General features: G+C 43.5%; 1 protein-coding gene across 1 annotated transcript in view; it reads right to left on the reverse strand.

Moving 5' to 3' along the window:
* The window catches only part of ATP5F1D (ATP synthase F1 subunit delta), a 40161-nt gene extending 23825 nt beyond the window's left edge, over window positions 1–16336 (reverse strand). The window contains exons 1-2 of the mRNA XM_077476048.1: window positions 16145–16336; window positions 1186–1339 (exon numbers count right to left, since the gene is read on the reverse strand). Coding sequence (XP_077332174.1) covers window positions 1186–1339; window positions 16145–16267 — 277 coding nt within the window. The 5' untranslated portion in view covers window positions 16268–16336. The remainder of the gene's footprint in view (window positions 1–1185; window positions 1340–16144) is intronic.
* Between the last annotated feature and the right edge of the window lie 5815 nt (window positions 16337–22151).

Consider the following 22151-nt stretch of genomic DNA (forward strand, 5'->3'; position numbering starts at 1 on the left):
TATAGAGGAGGCAGGGACCATAACAGAATGTTGTCTTCCTCATGTTTGCCCTCGGGCCGCATGTTGGCCGGAGAGGGGCAGATGGAGGTTCCCGGAACCCACCCCCCCCTCTCCCATGAGGGCGGACAGGGGCAGGCTTCTTAGTGAAACATTGGGCAGTAGCATGTATCTGCCTAGTTATGCCAGCGCAATCCAAAGTGACCTTTAAACAAGTGGGGTAGCTTACCCCCCCCCACCCCCTTCCCTGGGGAGGACGAAAATTTAGACTTAGAAGAACTAATATGGTTTGTTACCATCTGAATTGCCATTTGTATTGAGATTTTGTCTTATTCTCATGGAATCCATGTCCATTATTCTTTTCCTTTTTCTCCATTATAAGATTATACAAAAAAAAAAAAAAAAAGTGATATTCCAGTTTTGTATAGTTACAGACAAGCTGATTGACATGATGAATATTACACTTTTGTGCTTTTCACGGGGTGCAGTTTCGGTGTTGTACATTTTACATGCCTTACCATTCATTCCCATACAAAGTGTTGCTGAAAAAATGCAGCAAGGTTTGTTCTTTTTTAAGACACTGAATCCACAACCGCTAAAAGCGGCAGACTGCTCACAAGCTCCAGCGGTAAGGCATAACCATTTTTACAGTACCACTTATCTATTATGACAAAAGGATGGTGTCACACACTTCCTCGATGCATTTTTAACAAAATTAACAAATAAGAGGGGACTGAGCTGTAAAGCAAGTGACACCTTAATGGCCTTGTGCAAATATTGCTAACTAAATATACAAGATATTGGATGTAACAGCTTGTACTTATCCCAAACCCCATGAGTTTAAGCTGAAGATTTTCAATGATAGCCAAAAAAATAAATCTATAAAAAATTATGAACATCTGGCATACAAAATGTAATACTAAAGCAGAACAGTTTAACAGTTTCCCAAAAACGTAAAATTCAAAGCATGCTGTGAATTTTAACAGTCACAGTTGCCTGTGCTCCGAAGGAACTGTCAGGCTATCAAATGGCTGGTTTCATAATTGATCACAAGTGCAGCACCATGGCAACCACAGATCAAACAGAGGCTAAGATGGCAGCTTCCCTGGCTGTAAAGGATAGAAAGGTTTAGTTCCACTTTAACTACATACTTCGTGAGGCAGTGCTTTGTTTTTCAGAGACACTCACCAAAGTACTTGGTTGCAGATCCATCATCAGCAAACACTGTGACAAGTCCAGGTCTGAGAACTTGCAATGTTGGGACATGACTTGCTAGGATACCAAACATTCCCGTAGTTGTAGGAACATCCACTTGTTTCACATTGGATCCATTGTAAAAGACCTAAGCCAGGAAAGACTAGTTATAGCTACTGCCTTGGCAAAGTGTTTTATTACTTTCATGCATTACGAAAAAAAACATTTAATTGTATTTTTCACAAACTTCAAGAAATCACATTTGAGAGTGGATATGTCCACTTAACCACTTGACCCCCCGGAAGGTTTTACATCATGTATGACCAGGCCATTTTTTGCTATTCGGCACTGTGCTATTTTAACTGGCAGTTGCACGGTCATGCAACACTGTACCCAAACAAAGTTTATATCATGTTTTTTCCCACACAAATAGAGCTTTCTTTTGGTGGTATTTGATCACCACTGGGATTTTTTTTATTATATAAAAAGAAAAATGCTTAAGGGGAAAAAAATAAAATAAAAAAAATAAATAAATCACACAACTTTCTGCTATACAACATATCCAAAAATAAAATTGTATATATATATATATATATATATATATATATATATATATATTCAAATTTCTTATTGAAATTTTTCTTATATTATATTCTTATTTCTATTGTGCCTGTAGGAGCTGCCCTTCTGCAATACAATGCAGGCAGTTCTAAAGTGGTTATAAATGGACAGCACACAAGCCAAAACAAAATGGCCATAGCTGATCTGAAAAACACCAATCACCCACTTCGCAGATGGATTACCATTGATGACTAGCAAGAATATTCCCTATGAATGTATTCAGCATATCAAAAGTACAAAAACATGTAACATGACATTTCAGAGGCAACATTCCCCCTTGCCATACGTATACAATGACACCAGCTTTATGGATCTGTTCTCAGTACTGATCACCCTTACAGCACAACAGGCATAAAAGTATGGCATGTTATCATTGTGACATACCTCAACCTCTGCAACCACATCCCTTTTGTTCATTGGCAGTACAGAAATCTTATATTTCACAAATACAAATATACCTAGCAACAGATATTTTTTGCGATAAGCACACACCAAGCAATGTGTGGGTGTAACTTCCAAGTTATATTTTACCTCTCACAAAGATGACTTCCTCCGACAATGCTTTTATCTGCTTTGTTCTCTAGGATGGAGCTATATCTTTGATGGGTCATTAACCTGGGGGTTTGTTTGCTGCCGCCCCCCAAAAAAGGAGCACCAGCCACCACTGTTACAAAGTCTGACAAAAATAAGCTGTGGTGCTGCACTAAAAATCCAACAGTTCTTTCCCTTCCCCACCCTATCCAAACTAATAAAAAAGAAAGTTTGTTTGACATACACTTTAGGGCCTCATGCACACTGGGTGTCCGGAATGCTGCTTTTAAGGGCATTTGACTAGGGCTGCAACTAACGATTATTTTCATAATCAATTAGTTAGCCGATTATTGTTTCGATTAATCGATTAATCAGTTAATAACCTTAAAAATAAAAAAGTGGGTCAAATTGACATTCATTTTCAACCACAGTGACAGGAAAATTTGGAAATAGAAAACGTCCTAGTCAAAGGAATTTTCAGACAGTATGTGGTTTTCGTTCAGAAATTACATTCATTTTAAAAACAGAATGTTTGAAAATTTCACTTGTTTTTAACAAAATTCTTTCATTCAGCGAATGTACAAAGATTTTTCGTCTGAATATTCTCATCTGAAAACTGATCTGTGTGGCCAGCATAAGGCTCGGTACACACCTATGCAGTTTGCTTTGGATGGGTTTCTGCAGTGCGTTTTGATTTTTGCGCACATGATTTTACTGCAATTTGTATTTTTGCATTTTTTTGGACAGATTAAAAAACACAAATTGATGCAAAAACGCATTACACGCTTTTCTGCAGCTTCTCCATTTAAGTATATTGAACCAATAAAGCACCATTTTGCGTTAAAAGTCCCCGACCCTTTCAGATGTGAACGTGTCCCATAGGAAACCATGTAAATGAACTGTAGTGCATTTCTGTAAAAAGCACCAATAAACATATAGATGTGAACCAGGTCTAAGACGTTTAGTAACATAATGGGGTTAGAAAAATAAATGAAAATTAGCCCTTTATAGTAGAAAAAAAGCAGATAATCACTACTGTAAGGGGTTCAATTTACTGTAGAACAGTCAGTAATATTTACAGTAGCAATTTTCTCTTTTTGTACTATAAATGGCTAATTTTTTTTTCTTTAACCCCATTATGTGACTAGCCAATTAATGGATTATGAAAATAGTAATCGATTAATTTCATAATCGATTAGTTGTTGATCGATTAGTTGTTTCAGCCCTACATTTGACTATTTTTCTGCCTCAAAACACCCCTCTGTGTTAGCCAACATGCCTGTGCACACATAGGTGCTTACAGGGGGGTTTAGAGGCACCCCCCCCCCCCAAATCACTAGCAAGTTCAGGCAAGGAAAGTTTCAGCAGAAAAAACACCAGACGCACCTAAATGCTAGGCGTTTAGAGCTCAATATTATGGCAAATGGAATGAATGAATGCCCAAACGCTTGATGCACCTGAACATATTTTAAAAAACAGGGCCTTCAGGGTGTTCTTTATGCCCCTTTGATATGGGTGCTTCTAAGTGGAATCTGGTTACTCAGCAGGGAATCCCTCGCTATGCAGAGCAGACAGTCTTGCTCTCCTCTATGGGGAGGTCGGATGAAGACGGAACGTAGAGTCCGTCGTCACTAGATCCGATGACAGATGGAAAAGTAGGTTTTTCCTCCGCCACACTTTTCTGGATTGGAGCAGGTCGGATGTCAGCAGACATGTCACCGCTGACATCCGTCCCTCCATAGACCTCTATGGAGAGTCTGTTCATGTCTGCCTAAAAAACTGACAGGTAGACCTGAATGAATCATCCTTGTGAAAGGGGCCCAATACTTGCCTCCTCTGTGCAGTCCGGAAGCTCCTCCTCTTGTGTCCCTCTTTGGTGCTCATGCTCCTGCCCCTCCCCCCCTTCCAGTGTCCTGGATGGCTTAGACATTTGTGGTCATCGCTGGAGAGAGATTGGGCTCAGGTAAGTAATTAGGGGGCTACTACACAGAAAAGATTTCTACTTTTACAACTTCTTTAACTGCTTGCTGCCCACCCATCGTCAAATGACGGTGGGGCGGTGTGGCTCTCGTTCTGGAACGACGCCATGACTCTCGTGCACCTGTGCAGTGCGACAATCGTGGCTGCGCCATGTCCTAGCAACCCGATCTCTGTAGAGAGCAGTGTCCGTGGCACTTTAACCACTTGCCGACCGCCGCACGACGATGTACATCGACAGAATGGCACGGGCAGGCATATGGGCATACCTGTACGTCCCTGCCTTCCCGCGGGTGGGGGGCCCGATTGGGCCCCCCCCCCCCGGTGCCAGCGGCGGTCGGTTTTCGTTCAGAAGCGATCCGGGATGAGGGGGCGGCCATTCATTCATGGCCACCCCCTCTCGATCGCTCCTGACGAATGGAAGTGAGGCGTGACATCACTTCCTCTCCTGTAATGTAAACACAGGAGAGGAAGTGATGTAATCTCTCCTCCGTGTCGGTATTTTTCATTCCGGCACCGAGGAGAGAGAATCGGTGAGTTGCACCAACACGACACTTCACAGTAGAACATGCCAGGCACGCTCACACCCCTCCTTCACCCCCCGATCACCCCCCCAATCACCCCTGCCCCCCCAGTCACAGTGACACCAATAGCATTTTTTTTTTTTTTGCATTGGTGTCATTTGTGACTGTAATAACTGTTAGGGCAGTTAGGGTTTGTCCCTTTAGCTCTAGGGTACCCCCCTTACCCCCCCAATAAAGGTTTAACCCCGTGATCACCCCCCGTCGCCAGTGTCACTAAGGCTGGGTTCACATTGCAGCGGTTTATAAGAACGGATGTGATTCGCACCGCACTGCAGTGCAAATCACATCCGATCTCTGTGCGATTCGAGTTCAGCCATACAGATAGTATGGCTGAATTCGCGCCGCACCCGCCGCAAATTCGCACGGGACCCTTTTTTTGGTCCGCAGCAGAATCGGATCACATGGGTGTTCACACCATGCGATCCGAGTTTGCAGATCGCACTGCGATATGCGAACTGATCTGGGGGTGTCATTAACATTTCACTGACACTCCCAGCAGTTCGCATAGGGCAGTGAGAACTGCCGCCGGGAGGCATGCGATGCTGGAACCCACCGCGATTCGTGGCGTTCCCGCATCGCTCCAGTGTGAACCCAGCCTAATAAGCGATCGTTTTTCTGATCGCTGTATTAGTGTCACAGGTGACGCTAGTTAGGCAGGTAGGTATTTAGGTTCGCTGCAGCTTTTTATAGCGCCAGGGACCCCCATATACTACTGCATAAAGCCCCCTGATTGCCCCCTAGTTAACCCTTTCACCAGTGATCACCATATAACTGTTACAGGTGACGCTGGTTGGTTAGTTATTTTTTTATATAGTTTCAGGGCACCCGCCATTTATTACCTAGTCTCACTAGTGTACCCCTAAATTTAGGGGTGTCTACTTTCCAAAATGGGGTCATTGGGGGGGGGGGGGGTTTGTGCCATCTTGGCATTTTATGGCCTTCAAAACTGCAACGCCCTTAGACATGCGTGAGAAATATATCATTTAGTGACAACTTTGTGAAAAAAAAAAATAAAAAAGTTTGTAATTTTCCCGCAACTTCTGGCAAAATATAAAATATTCCATGGACTCAACATGCCTCTCAGCAAATAGCTTGGGGTGTCTACTTTCTAAAATGGGGTCATTTGTGGGGGTTTTGTGCCATCTTGGCATTTTATGGCCTTCAAAACTAATAGGTAGTGAGAAGTGAAATCAAAAATTTACGCCCTTAGAAAGCCTGAAGGCGGTGCTTGGTTTTCGGGGCCCCGTACGCGGCTAGGCTCCCAAAAAATCCAACATATGTGGTATCCCCGTACTCAGGAGAAGCAGCAGAATTTATTTTGGGGTGTCATTTCACATATGCCCATAGCATGTGTGAGCAATATATCATTTAGTGACAACTTTGTGTAAAAAAATATTCAATGGGCTCAACATGCCACTTATCAATTTCCTTAGGGGGTCTACTTTCCAAAATGGGGTCATTTGGGGGGGTTTTGTACTGCCCTGCCATTTTAGCACCTCAAGAAATGAGATAGGCAGTCGTAAACTAAAAGCTGCGTAAATTCCAGAAAACGTACCTTAGTTTGTAGATGTGACAACTTTTGCGCAAACCAATAAATATACAGTTATTGACTTTTTTTTTACCAAAGACATGTGGCTGAATACATTTTGGCCTAAATGTATGACTAAAATTGAGTTTATTGGATTTTTCTAACAACAAAAAAAAGAAAATATCATTTTTTTTCAAAATTTGCGGTCTTTTTACGTTTATATCGCAAAAAATAAAAATCGAAGAGGCAATCAAATACCATCAAAAGAAAGCTCTATTTGTGGGAAGAAAAGGACGCAAATTTTGTTTGGGTACAACATTGCATGACCGCGCAATTACCAGTTAAAGCAGCGCAGTGCCAAATTGTAAAAAGACCTCTGGTCATTGACCAGCAAAATGGTCCGGTCTGAAAGTGGTTAACCATGTGATCGGCTGTGTCCAATCATAGCCAGTCACATGTAAATAAGGAAGTGACGGTAATCGTCGCTCCTCGCTTCCAACTGACGGTGCATATGGCAAGGAGAGCCAATCAGTGGCATCTCCACGCAGGGGGACATCTAAGAATGCAATCAGGGCACTAATCAGTGCCCCAATTACAATAATGGCGGCAAAAAATGACTTAGTTCCAAAATTTACCGACAGAAAAAAAAAGAAATTTTTTTTCCCCATAGATTAAAAAAAATAAAAATAAAAAATAAATAAAAATAACCCCAGCAGTGATTAAATACCACAAAAAGAAAGCTCTATTTGTGTGAAGAAAACAATGACAACTTTCTTTGGGCACAGTGTAGCACGACTGCACAATTGTCGTTCAAAGCTCTGAAAGCTGAAAAATGGCCTGGGAAGGAAGGGGGTGTAAGTGTAGGCAAGTGGTTAAGTTGCTTTTCTCCTGCCAGGAGAAAAGGAGTTCAGAAGAGCTGGGCAAACACCCAGTGTACACGAGGCCTAAAACAGAACTAAAATCTATAAAAATAAATTTAATTTATAAGCAACGCGCTTTGTCTCCGCCAATAAAAAAAAAAAAACTTCTCTGCTTGTTTGCAGTCTTCTGTAGAACGTAATAATGGGGGTTATGCCATCCAATGCCAACCATTTACGACAGCCAAAGAAACGGCATCAAGAAGAGTGAAGGAGAAAATGCATTAGATCATTGGAGCATTGCAAACTTTAGCTCCACTTTCATGGCCCGAATTGCATTTGTGCGTTCCTGAAAACATGCATCCTGCTTGTGGTGCCATTATTTCTTAATGACAACCCAAACGGGGCTAGCAGACGTGTTTTTGCGTAACAAACCACGGCAAAACACACAGTACAAAAACGTGCAAGGCTCACAGCCAAAAAAGGTGCAGGAGCTATTTTTGCATTTATCCATTCCAGTGTACGGGCTTTCCTATGCTGTCACGCAAAAAAAAAAAAAACACATGGAAAAAATGTGCATAAGCACATCATGCAGGTGTGAATGGAGCCTCAGGCTTTCAAAACAGAGTATACTTCTGGTCATTCCGTGCATCTCCAAATGAGTTGGTGCTTTCCCCAAATTCATTTACCTGAGGGACAGCATGTGACAGTGCACAGGTCTAGCAGCCAATTACTAGACCAAGCACCATTGCATGGCAGAGGGAGCATCACTCCCTAGCATCTAAAATAAGCAGACCCTGAGGATTTAGGTTCAGGCCACAGCGACTGAAGAGGATCAAATTTACTTTGCATTCACCTATCACTTCCTGTAACATCGACTTTCTTGAAGCATTTACCCTTTTTCACTGCTACCCCAACTATTACAGGGGTGGCAGTCCCAGCATGTAAAAACACTGCCAGATGCTACAGCAGCTAGGGGGTTGTTTACATGTTTAATACTGGCTGCCAGCTTTTAAGCAATTTTAAAAAAGGTGTTGTGACCCTTGCCTTGAACACCCCTCGCCATGTCTCCTGGGCGCCCTTAAACAATAATGAGGTGTCAAGATAAAGAGACATCTTTTCGCTAATCTCTGCAGTGAAACCAGCACTCCTATTAAGAATCATGTTTAACCACTTAACCTCCAGAAAGGTTTTACCCCCTTCATGACCAGGGCATTTTTAGCTATTCAACACTTGGCTACTTTAATTAGCAATTGCACCGTAATAATATATTGTACTCAAATGACATTTTTTCACATAAATAGACCTCTCTTTTGGTGGTATTTGATCATTGTTTTTTTTTGCTATACAAGACAAATACTGAAAATTGTGCAAACAAATAATCATTTTTAAAAAATTGATTCTGCTACATTTCTTAGGTAAAAAAAAAATATATATATATATATAGTACATTATTTAGTTGGTCTGAAAGTTATAGCATCTACAAACAATGGTATAATTAAAAAAAAGTATACATGTCCAACCATTTCTTGAGGCCCTAAAATGGCAGGACAGTACAAACACCCCCGCCCCCCCCCCCCCCACACACACACACATTTTGACAAGTAGACAATCCAAGGAATTTAGTAAGTAATCATTTTGTCACAATTTTTTGGAAAATGAATTAAATAAAAATAAATTTTCCACACTAACATACGGTTACCAGTGCAGTACATTGTCATCAAATCACTGGCGTCGAAGTGAACAGGGATACTAACTGGTGACAGTTTGCAAAAAATAAAAATAAATTACTTTTTTTTTTTCTTTTACTCCCCCCCATTTTAAATTCTTGCATTTTGTTCTTACTTCCTGTCATCACAGTAGTTCCGTGTCAGCATAGTGACACCGTACTACTTTGTGGGGGTGATAAGGGATTTTTATTTTTTGTACACTCCTTGTGGGTTACAGTGATGATCACTGTAACAGCAATCATTTGAACTGTCATGCATGGCGTTCATTCATAATGCATTGTTCACGATCGTGATGCTGTGATTGGTCCACAGCTATCACAAGGTGCTGTGATTGGCCCAAGTAAAATGCGATCACTGATGACCAACCACAGATTACACACAATAGTAAACAACGATATCCTGAATTGATTGCATTCTGGACTATAATTTACCATTGATCTCACAGAGATCACGCGGTATCTGGGCTATTCACATCAGCCCGATATGGATCACGCCACCATGAACCCCAGGAGGCACATGCAGTGCACATAACAGTGGCGTACAGTTACATCGCAGTGCCAGGGGGAAGCCACCCACCACCAGTAAATGTCCTGTTAAAGCAGACCTTCACCTGAAAGTCAAATCATTCTGTTTCTGCCCTACCAGGCTGCTCCATTCCCCCTACCCAAGAACCTTGAAACAACCTTCCAAGGAGGCTAAAGACCAGTCTGTGCAGTGAGGGACTGGCTGTGGGTAATCAGGAAGTGACAGCTGGCTCTGAATGCAAGATGGCAGTGAGGAAGACCAGAAGCCATGCCCTGTGTGGAAGACAGAGCTAGACTTCAAGGGCTAGAATTAATTTTTAAAAGCCAGCAACTTATTTGCATAAAAATTAGATAAAGTGTTGCATGACAGAAATTCTCAAACTATCACAGCACTAAAAACACAGGATTGCCCTGGTAAGGAAGGGGGTGTATACAGGATAGTACTCAAGTGGTTAAAGAAAAACCGTTGAGAAATACAGGGGTTGCTATTACTAAACTCTTTCCAAAAAAATGCTAGTTGACTGCTACGTGGAGCCAAAAACTGACCAAGCACAAGTAGAACACAGTTCAGTGTAGAAGAGCTTGGTTTTTGACATCAGCTTAAAAGCGATTGTAAAGCTTTGAGTTGTTTCTTTTTTTTTTTTAAATAACAAACATGTCATACTTACCTCCACTGTGCAGTTCGTTTTCCACAGAGTGGCCCCGATCCTCCTCTTCTGGGGTCCTTTGGTGGCGCTGGTAGCTCCTCCTTGCATCGTATAAACGCCTAGGAGAAGCGCTCTCCTGGGGGGGGGGGGGGGTTACCTTGCGGGTGCGCTCCCAAGTCCATCATTCAGTCATTCAGCCCCGCCCTCAGCGCAGTGTCATTGAATTTGATTGACAGCAGCAGGAGCCAATGGCTGCGCTGCTATCAATCGAATTAAGAGCTGAGAACCCCAGGCAGAGGAAGAGCATGTCTCCGCCATGGGAAATTCCAGAGCTCAGGTATGTATAACGGGGGGGTGGGGGGGGCACGGTCAGTGACAGATTCGCGGGCCGCATCATTGGATGCGATTGACAGTAGCGCGCCAATGGCTGTGCCGCTATCAATCTATCCCATCTATCCAATCAACAGCCAGACTCCGTGGAGAAGAGGACGCCGGGGGACGTGCACAGCAGGTGAACGGGCTCAGGTAAGTAAACGGGGGGTGCTGTCCTTGGCAGGTGTATTTCCACCTTAATACACAGGATGCATTAAGCTGAAAAAACACCTGGCATCGACAGCCGTTTACTTACCTGAGCCCGTTCACCTGTTGCGCACGTTCCCTGGTGTCCTCTTCTCCACGGAGTCTGGCCATTGATTGGATAGATAGGATAGATTGATAGCAGCGCAGCCATTGGCTCGCGTTACTGTCAATCACATCCAATGCCCGCGTCATACACACTGTCTATGGACGCAACACTCATAACAGGGAGCACGCCTGTGAGCTAACCCCCTCGGGATAGAGCTTCCCAGAGGGGGGTTAGCTATTGCAGGGAGGAGCCGACACAGCCGCAGAGGGACCCCAGAACAGGAGGATCAGGGCCACTCTGCAAAATGAACTGCACAGTGGAGGCAAGTATAACATGCTTGTTATTTAAAAAATAAATAAATAATAAAAAAACCCATACAAGCCCTTTAAGATGCTTCTGAGATCAATTAAAATTAATTGTAGTTGAACTGCATTTGACATGATTCAAGTTGCTTCTGCAGGTGTATAAGGAGATAAGTAGCTCTGATAGGAAGAGCAAAAACATCAGTACTGGAAAAGTCCTGATCATTATGCATGTTCCAGCAAAGCGACTCAATGTATGGAAGCAAGAGCTGTTTAAAATTCCAGAAGAGGTCAGCAATGGCAGCCCCCATGTTTCTGTCATGACAAAGCTGCAGTATATGCAAGGGCAGACTGGCAGGTATGCAACTCCAGCCAGTTTGCCCTTTTGTAGGCCTAAAGCAAAGCCAATCAAACCACCGCCAATAAGGGGCAGAAATTGTGACATTCAGTACAACGTTTTTTAGGTCACCTACATTTTTACATTGCTGAAACTAGTGAGAAAAGGCAGATCTGCAGCCAGTTGAGAACCAACTTTTAGGCAACAATCCTCACTTCTGTATTTTTTTACTTAGGCTTCATGTACACGGGACGTTGTTTAACCTCTCCTGAACAATTTAAAGTCCATTTAGCCGCGTTTGCGTCGAGAAGTGTTCGTAAAAAAAATAAAACATTTTGTTAAAATTAAAAACTTCCGTCAACAAAACACTGCTAAACGCCAGTTAACACGTTTAGCAGTGTTTACAAGCTGTTACAAACATTTGGCATTTCAAATGCCTCTGAACATCCATCTGAATCCATTTTTTTTGCATTCCAAAAAATGCATCTAAACTCACCTGCCTAGAAACTATAAAGGACCCTGTGTACATGTACTGATAAGATAACAGAGGAGAGTTCAGGGGCAGGTGAAAAAAAACTGCCCAATTGCTTCTAAACGTCTGTTTACCAGCAGCAGTGTACATGAGGCCTTAGATAACTCATGATCAAGTCTGAACATGGTGTAAAATAACACAAAAGTGGATACGTTCTAGGGGTCACGTCAATAACGTTCCCTAAAGCAACACCATTTGACCTTTGAAGACAATGGAAATCTTGGGCTTAGGGTGGCCATCCTTGGATAGAAATTTGGCAGGTTCAGCAGGGACCTACATATATGTGCAGACTGATTGTACAGCAGTCGATCTACAGATCAACTGCTGTACAACCAGTAGTCAGATTTTTCCTGAATGAGCAGTGCCGTCAGCACGGATCACTGTATTCTGACAGCGAGGAAGGCTCCTCACTGTCAGAACACAATAATTCATCAGGTGCGTGTGGATGGGGGGAATCAAATCATTTGTTTTTTTTTTAAAGAAAAACAAAAAGGATTAATATGGCCTGCTTTAGGCTAATGATACACGGGCGATTAATTTGCAGCAATTAAAGTGGTTGTAAACCCTTACAAACCACTTTGACCTACAGGTAAGCCTAGATTAAGGCTTACCTGTAGGTCCAAGAAATATCTCCCAAACCTATACGGTTTAGGAGATATTTGCCTGAAGACGGGCACCGCTGTCTACGGCGCATGCGTCGTAGATAGCTGCGCGCAGGCGCACTGAGCGTGACATCCTCGATGAAGATGCCGTGTGTCTCGGCTCCCGTGCGCATGTGTGGGAGTGACGTCATCGCGGCTTCGCCGAATGACAGCGGCGGAGCTGCGAGACCCCACCGAGAAGATGGATGCGCCGAACTACAGGGGACAGCGGTGACTTCGCTGGCTCCTGTGTCAGGTAAGTGACACATAATGGGCTACTATGCGATGTATAGTAGTCCATTATGCTTTGCCTTTGCAGGGAATGAAAGAGGAAGTAAACTCATCAGGGTTTACTTCCTCTTTAAGACTGATACAGTGATTTGTCACTAATAATAATTATTATTTTCTATGAGATCACTAAAGATGACACATAGGTGACTCTGCTTCCAACGATCTTACCACTGACAATTTGTCAAATCCCCAGCAGCAGGTTTGAATGCTCCTTGTGTAGCTGACGCAGGGAGATATTGCTTCCATTACATCTAGCAAATGAGATCGAGCAGCTTATGGACCAGTTACAGACCTCTTGCTGCAAATGCCTACAAGGAAAGCAATTCCACAGGAACACACTGTTGGTAATTTGTCGCTAGGAGTAAAATCACCCCCCCCCCCCCCCCATATATCACACACCTTGTTAAGCCAGCCATAGATAGATCAAATATTGGCTGGTTTAGCAGGGGCCGGTCGAAATCCATCTATGGGCAGGCTGGTTGTACTGATGTCATTCCATCGATCAATTCAGTAAAACCAGCCTGTCGGATCTTGTGCATGCTATAGCTGCCAGCAGTGACCATTGTGTTCTGTCAGCAGGGAAGGCTCCCCACTGGCACACCACGATAGCACTGCAGTAGGGATTCCCCCCCATTAACACTGGCTGTGTTGATGGGAAAAATCAAGCAACTTTTTTCTCCTTACACCCTATGGCTTGCTTTACAGTGATTTGGCACTAAGAACACCATAACGATTTTCTAAGGGATTGCTACCAGTGACATTTTTTTAAGACCCCTTTCACACTGGGGTGCTTTGCAGGAGCTACAGTGCTAGAAATAGCGCCTGCAAAGCACCCTGAAAGAGCCTCTCTTCACACTGGAGCGGTGCGCTGACAGTACGGTAAAAAAAGTCCTGCTAGCAGCATCTTTGGAGCACCGGTATACACAGTGTATACTCCACTCCTGCCCATTGAAATCAAAGGGGCAGTGTGGCTATACCGCCAGCAAAGCGCTGCTGCAGCGCTTTGCAGTGGTTTTAAACATTACTCGGCCGCTAGCAGGGGGGGCAAAACTGCCCCGCTACTGGCTGAATACCGCCACTGAAACTATGGTAAAGAGGTGCTAAAAATAGCGCAGTTTTATCATCGCCACCCGCACCATCCCAGTGTGAAAGGGGCCTAAATATTTTGCTGCTCAGTGATCGAGATTCATCAGTGTTTCAGCTTGATGGCAAAATTTCTAGCGACAATCGCTTTTACAGTAGTCAAAACATTTTTCACCTCAACATATTCCCTGCATTAGGGTAAAAACCATCCCAATACTTGTTATGCCTACTACTCCATCCTTAAACACTGATCTGTGTCCTCTCACTGATCCAGAGCCACCCTGGCTCCAACCCTGCTCTCCCAGGAGACAGAGCAGCAGGAGCTATAGGTTCCTGCTGCTGTCAAACACCTGCAAGGTGGGAGCGGGGGCGGACCTGAGTAGGGCTGAAACTACTAATCGATTAATCAACTAATCGATTATGAAATCAATTACCATTTTCATAATCGATTAATCGGCCAATAACAAAATGGGGTTAAAGTTAATGAGTCTGATATTTACCAGATTGACCCTTTAATAGTATATCCCCTCCTCTAATGGTACATGCAGTATATCTCCCCTCTAATGGTACATGCAGTATATCTCCCCTCTAATGGTACATGCAGTATATCTCCCCTCTAATGGTACATGCAGTATATCTCCCCTCTAATGGTACATGCAGTATATCTCCCCTCTAATGGTACATGCAGTATATCTCCCCTCTAATGGTACATGCAGTATATCTCCCCTCTAATGGTACATACAGTATATCTCCCCTCTAATGGTATATACAGTATATCTCCCCTCTAATATATACAGTATATCTCCCCTCTAATATATACAGTATATCTCCCCTCTAATATATACAGTATATCTCTTCTGTCTGTTATTCTCAGAGTGGATTAGATATTTTGCTCCCTAACCATATAGTTGGTTATTTATATTTACCACTGCATATAGAGATATTTAAGAATAGATTTCCTTTTTTTATTATACACCACACTTTTTTTTTTTAAGGTTATTAACCGATCGAAACAATAATCGGCCAACTAATCGATTATGAAAATAATCGTTAGTTACAGCCCTAGACCTGAGCCACGCTATGTGCGTCTATGGACACACACAGACCAGCTTGAGCGCACACAAGCATGACTGTTCCCTAAGCACACACCATGTGAAGGGGGAACCCAGAGGAAAAAGGAGGGGGGGGGGTTAAAAGGTTTGGGGCCATTCCATCCAATATCGTTATGCAGAGCAGGCAAATATAACTTTTTTTAAAATTAAAATTAAAGAGTCTTTATTATTGCTTTAAAGCAGAACTAAACCCTCCTATTCTATACAGCCAAGGAAGCTGCCACCTTGGCTTCTGTTTGATCTAGAACTGCCATGGTGATCAGTTATGGGACCAGCCATTTGATGGCTTTGAAATTTAGTTGAGGGCACAAGCAAATGTGACAGCATGCTGGGAATGTAACTGTTTTTTGAAGCCATTAAATCAATGGGTTTAGTTCCACTCTAAGCCCTCGCTCGCATTGATGCGACTTGTCATGCGATTTGACCTGTCACAAGTCACATCATATCGTCTGCAATGGCAACGCTCAAATCGGTGCGACGCTAACTTTGCAGTGCTGCATCGATCTGAAAAAGCAGTTCCTGCGCTACTTTTGGCGATTTCGGTTGCCATTTGCATAGACATCTGTGCATGAAGCCGCACAGACGTCTTCAAAGTCACATTGACGTGCAGCTTTGAAATTGTGCGATTTCAGATAAAGTCCCATGATCTCAAAGCAGCACTCAATGTGAACGAGGCATAATGCTTTTCAATGAAACGTTGCGGTAAATCGCTGTTACAAAACATGAAGGCAAGCGATCGGTAGCAGCACACAACCCTGCGACTCTTAACCAATAAATTGTTAGCTACAAACCGCTATTAGTGACTTGAAGCAGTGCAGCGATTAAGGTCACCCATGTGTCATCAAGCTAAACTGATTAGGAGGACATCAGAAGCCAGATAATAAGCATTTCCCCACGGCGAGCCTAGAATATGATGGTCTCTCCTTCCACAAGTTGAATGGTCACTAGGATGAAAAATACCAGGTCCCCATTGGTGTCTCTACAATGACCCACACCTCCATACAGGAAACCCATACTCCATACGATACAACCTGGCTAGGGGAGGCGAATGTGAAACTCATAGCCGACGTCCCACCAGGTGCAGCTTCAGCATAGCTTCGTACATGACGGGGTACAGCAGAACGGACAAACCGGAGAGCCCGAGAGGACAGCATGGTGGAGACAAGAAATTACTCTGACCGAAGCCAAGGGCACCGGATACCAAGACAGGCCGCCGCGCGGGAGCTCACGGGAGTTGTAGTGTGACCCTGAGCCTCACAGCACCGCCCACTGCCTGATGCAAACTACATGTCCCGGCATGCAATGGGTAACGCTGTTGAAGCGAAACTCAGGTTGCCTGTCAGGAGTGGACAGTCTATTGTGCGGACTTTAGCACATAAATAAAGGTTTATTGAAAGTACCGCTTACAGCAGCTTGTTTTGTTTTTTTCTAAGGTGAAAACACCTGAATTTTTGCTGTATATTTTTGAAGACTGGAAATTATTGAAAAGTTTCTTATCTGGAAAAAAGTACCGGTAATAGCACTTCCTGTGACGGCGCTAAGACACTGCTTGTTAAAGAGGAAGTAAAAAATCTACCCTGCAAGGCAAAGGCGTAATGAGCTAGTATGCATATCATACTAGCTCATTATGAAGTACTTACTAAACGCAAAAAGTTGTGCAAATACAAATAGTGAACATGTGTGTATAAAAACACCCTTGAAATAATTAATGTCATTTTATAAAAATCGTGATAAAAATACAAAAAATGATTTATGTGTAAGAATTCAAAAAATCTATATAAAAATTGAAAAGACTGTGAAAAAAATAATAAATGGTCACATATGTTGTCACATAAAGTCACATATGTTGCATGTGAATTAATGACAGTGAAAAAAACTTCTGAAACACCAACCTACAGACAAAAATAGATAATCACCAATTCAACAGACAAGTGCATATAAAAATGTCTGTATAATGATAAAACCTCAAAAAAGTCCAAAAACAAAAAATATATAGATATAAAAAATATATATTAGGGCTGTGGAAATGAAAGATTAATTCCTCGATTAATCAATTAATGTTTTTGATCGATCAAAACTCTTTTGATCGGTACTCACCTTTCCGCCGGGTCTTCAGGGAGTTCCGTCAGAGATCTGGTGACATCACTGGACTCCTCCCCCCCTTCACCGAGTGCCCCCGTTTGCTAACGAAGGGAAGGGGGAGGAGTCGGGTGACTTCGAAGTCCTGATTGAACTTAACGCATATGGGGGAGGAGCTACACGTCGTCACCCGCTGCTGCCCTACGGAACTAACACGATTGTCAGCTTTACATGCTGTGTTTTTATCATCTTTATGTTAGTAGTTTGTGTTTAAACACATAAATTAAATCTTATACTTAAGCGATGAGCACTTGGATCTGTTCTTTCTACCCCATGTCGGGTGATTGTTTAACCGCTTAAGGACCGCCTCCTGCAAATATACGTCGGTAGAATGGCACGGCTGGGCACAAGCACGTACCTGTACGTTGCTCTTTAAGTGCCTAGCCGTGGGTCGGGAGCGCGCCACTGGCGGCACGCTCCCGACCCGGTCCTGAGCTCCGTGACCATGACCGTGGCCGCAGGACCAGCGGACCCGATCGCTGCTGGTGTCCCGCGATCGGGTCACAGAGCTGAAGAATGAGGAGAGGTCTGTGTAAACAAACCTCTCCTCGTGCTTCCTACTGAGCCTGTCACTGATCGTCTGTTCCCTGTTATAGGGAAAGACGATCAGTGACGTCAAACGCCAAGCCACGTCCCCCTACAGTTAAAAAAAAACACATAACGTCACCCTTAACCCCTCCCCACCCCCTAGTGGTTAACTGCTTCACTGCCAGTGTCATTTACACAGTAATCAGTGCATTTAAATAGCACTGATTGCTGTATAAATGACAGTGGTCCCAAAAATGTCCGATGTGTCCGCCATAATGTCGCTGTCACAATAAAAATCGCTGATCACTGCCATTACTAGTAAAAAAAATTAATAAAAATGCTATAAAACTATCCCCTATTTTGTAAATGCTATAACTTTTGCACAAACCAATCAATAATCACTAATTGTGATTTTTTTTTACCACAAATATGTAGAAGAATACATATCAGCCTAAACTGAGGGAAAAAAAATGTTTTTTTTATATATTTTTGGGGGATATTTATTATAGCAAAAAGTAAAAAATATTGCATTTTTTTTCAAAATTGTCGCTCTATTTTTGTTTATAGCGCAAAAAAAACAAAAAAACACAGAGGTGATCAAATACCACCAAAAGAAAGCTCTATTTGTGGGAAAAAAAGGATGCCAATTTTGTTTGGGAGTCACGTCGCACGACCGCGCAATTGTCAATTAAAGCGACGAAGTGCCAAATCGCAAAAAGGGGCCTGGTGCTTTGGCTGCAAATTGGTCCGGGGCTTAAGTGGATATAGTGTATAGCACATTTACCACTGACTAATGCAGAGTTGCAATGCAAGGAGATCAGCTAAAAGTAGTTGGATCTGTATGCGAGTTATAATTAATCGAAATTAGTCGACTAAAAAAAAAAAATAAAAAAAAAAAAATCGATTAGTCGGACACAAAAATTTTAATCAGTAACAGCCCTAATATATATATATATATATATATATATATGTGTGTGTGTATAGAAAAAAAGTCCAGAACAGGGAGATGAAAACAGCTAGCATGATCCTACAGACTCTGTGGCCGTATCATATTCATCCTACACAGGTATATCAGATATTGCACATTGATCCTGGCAGGGGGACAAAACAAGCAGTCAGATGGCTTCTTACCAGCTCCGATGGACTCCTAATTACGGGAGTCATTCTCACAAAAGTGACTGAAGGATTCAGCTTCTGGTCTCCAGCTCTCCAGTAATCTGCATATACACCTCCTGTGTTTCTCCTCAATCAAGGGGCTGTTTTCCTGGATGGTGAGCCACAGGTCTCACAACTATTTCCATAGAGTGTTTTAAAAAAAAAATAAAGCGATTCTTTATTTTATCAGCTGAGCTCAGAGGTTCCATTCAGGAATTATAAAAGGAGAAAAAACAGAGGGGAACTCGTACGGTAAATTTAAAAGGATAATATAAAAAAAAAAACACTCAGCAGCAAAAAAAATTGTATTCACATTGCCTGCTGGTGTGTGTTGACTACGAATGAGCTCAGGCGTGTTCACATGGTCCATGTGCAGAGCCCGCCAGGAAGTCGGCGCAGCGTTGCGCTAATCACAGGCAGTGAGACATTTCACGATGTGCAGCTGCAGAGATTGGGCAATGTCTCACTGCCTGTGATTAGCGCAGCGCTGCGCCGACTTCCTGGTGGGCTCTGCACGTGGACCATGCAAACGCTCCTGAGCTCATCCCTAGTTGTGATGTCACGGACAGCTCTCCTACCGACCGGTTTCCTTGTAAAAAATATCGACTGGGAATGGAGATATGAATTATGAATTACTTACCTGACATCGAAGTCCTGGCATCGGCCCTCATTCGCCTCCTCCGCCATCTATCCCGGAGTGACTTCCGGGTATCGCAGTTCCAGCGCTGGGACTGGCCGGAGCCGCAAAGACGTCACTCCAGTGCATGCGTGCTGGTGCCGCCACTAACGACATGATAGCCGCTAGAAACCTCATGCTCAGTTCTTCTTTGCCCAATGTCTACGGCGCATGCGCCATAGACATCGGTGGCGCTTAGGGTTGCCACATCATCCCTTTAATTCAGGACACACATTCATTACACAGGCTCTGCGGCTGATTAAGGTGATAATTAAACTCACTTGGTACCTTATCTGCATTAAATCAGCCTCAGAACCTGTGTAATTGATATGTGTCCTGGATTAAAGGGATCATGTGGCAACCCTAGTGCCCCTATTCCTGAAAATATCTCCTAAACCTTTTGGGTTTGGGAGATATTTCTTGCACCTACAGCTAAGCCTTAACCTAGGCTTACCTCTAGGTTAAAGTGGTTGTAATTGGTTTACAACTACTTTAATTAGGCCCCGTTCATATGAGGTGTACTAAAGCATGGTGGCTTATTCAATTTCATTGCAGGCCGCATCAGTTTTGGTCACCCTCAAAGGGAAGGTTGGATGCATAAGACTAAATGTCCAAAGCACCCCTCCTTACATCAGATGTCAAGAGTCCCCCCACTCTCCTTTACATCACAGTTCACCCCCTTACCTTGCGTCACTGACAGGAAGAAGCTGGGTGTGGAGCTGGGAAGAAGAAACTGCAGGGTCTGGAGGAGTACCAGATAGGGTTGCCACCTGTCCAGGATTCACCCGGACAGTTCGGGTTTGGAATCGTGCGTCCGGGTTTCAGACTGCCTGAAACCCGGACACATTATTTAGACTGGACTATGGCTTCCCAGCAGGGTTGCTGGCTGCAGTTGTCTAAGCTGAAAGTGTCTGTTACACTCTTTCACACTGCTCAAAGCCAGCATTAACCACCTCCCCCCCCCCCCCCCCCCCCCGAAACACACACACACAGATGGGAAAGGAGAGAGAGCTCGAGCACCTCTTCCCCCCACCCCTACCCCTCTGGGTCTGCCCACACTCCAATCCCCAGTGCTGTGCCTCAGAAAAGGAAAGTTGGGGCTGGAAAAATTTGAATTCAGCAACCTCAGATACATCTGGATGAGAGGTGCTGACTGCCAAGGGGTGAGTGAGCTCACCATCCATCCCTGTCTGTGACTGAAGTCTCCCCCCTTCTCTCTCCTGCCTCTGTACACTAAGGTATATCAGGGTTCTCAGAGCACCCCTTACATCAGATTTCCCCTTTAAACCAGAGGCCACAGTGTTCCCCCTTACATTAGAGTACTCTCCATACATCAGAGTTCTCAGTGTTCCCCCTTACATCAGGGTTCCCAGAGCATCCCTTATGTTAGAGTGCACAGAGTTTTCCCTTACATCAGAGTCTGCAGAGTCCCCCCTTACAGTGAAAGGGAACTCAGCGTGTTCAGATGTAAAAAGGGGAACTCTGTGGGCTCTGATGTAAAGGGGGACTCTTGTTATTAAGGTCATATGATTAGAAATGTCATTTAATAGCAAAATATATGTATAGTTTATACTATAAAAAAAAAAATTGGTGTGCTCCGCTAAAGTGTTCGGGTTTGACTTGAACAAAAGGTGGCAACCCTAGTACCAGAGGAGGGCTGAATGTTGAGACTATGAGAGATGGAAAGGATGTGGTGCTGACACTGCACAGAGAGGTACAGGATCTGTAGGAGCAGTTCTGTTTTCCTCTCTGCTGCCAACTGCTGGTGAGGGGGCAGATACGAGCCTCTTTATGGCTGCACGGAGAAGCGCAGGATCTGGTGGAGGAGCTGTGTCCTCCTCTCTGCTGCTGAATACCGAGACAAAGTGGGAACATGAAATGGACTGGAGGGCCAGATTTGACGCTGGGGCCTTGTATTTGACACATGTGAGATACACCAAAGAAGAACCATGTTTACCCATACGGGGATGCATAGGTATTCTGTGCATTTCTATGCAGGCTGTCCAGTTTGTACAAATTATGATGCAGTGGCTGTGCAGACACAGATGCTGCTCCATGTCTGACACAGGTGCAGGTCCATGTCCCATACAGAACCATGTTTTAGCAGCATAGGGATGCATATGTGTTATCCCAGTCCTATTCATGTCTATTGAGACACAGCTGCTGCTCCCAATCTAACATCTGCATAGGTGCATGGTCCAGTAGGCACTCAGGGGGAGTTCAGGGACACGCACCCTCAAGGATATCATATTGGAACAAAGTGGCTGTTTCCATGCAGCTGCCTTGTCCCAATAGACATGAACAGAAGTGCATGGGGCATGAATGTGAAAGAGGCCAAATGTAGACAGTGTGGGGTTGATTTACTAAAGGCAAATAGACTGTGAATTTAGCAAAGTACAGTTATGCTCTGCAAGTGCAGTTGCTCCAGAGCTTAGTAAATTAGGTAATCTTCACTTTGCAAATAATACCCACATGCAAGGGCAACTAAAAAAACAGCATTTTTGCTTGCACATGATTGGATGATGGAGGTCTGCTACCAA

Source organism: Lithobates pipiens, unplaced genomic scaffold, assembly GCF_037356315.1.
Source record: "Lithobates pipiens isolate NorthernLeopardFrog02 unplaced genomic scaffold, aLitPip1_a1.2 Scaffold_13, whole genome shotgun sequence".
Lineage (NCBI taxonomy): Eukaryota > Metazoa > Chordata > Amphibia > Anura > Ranidae > Lithobates > Lithobates pipiens.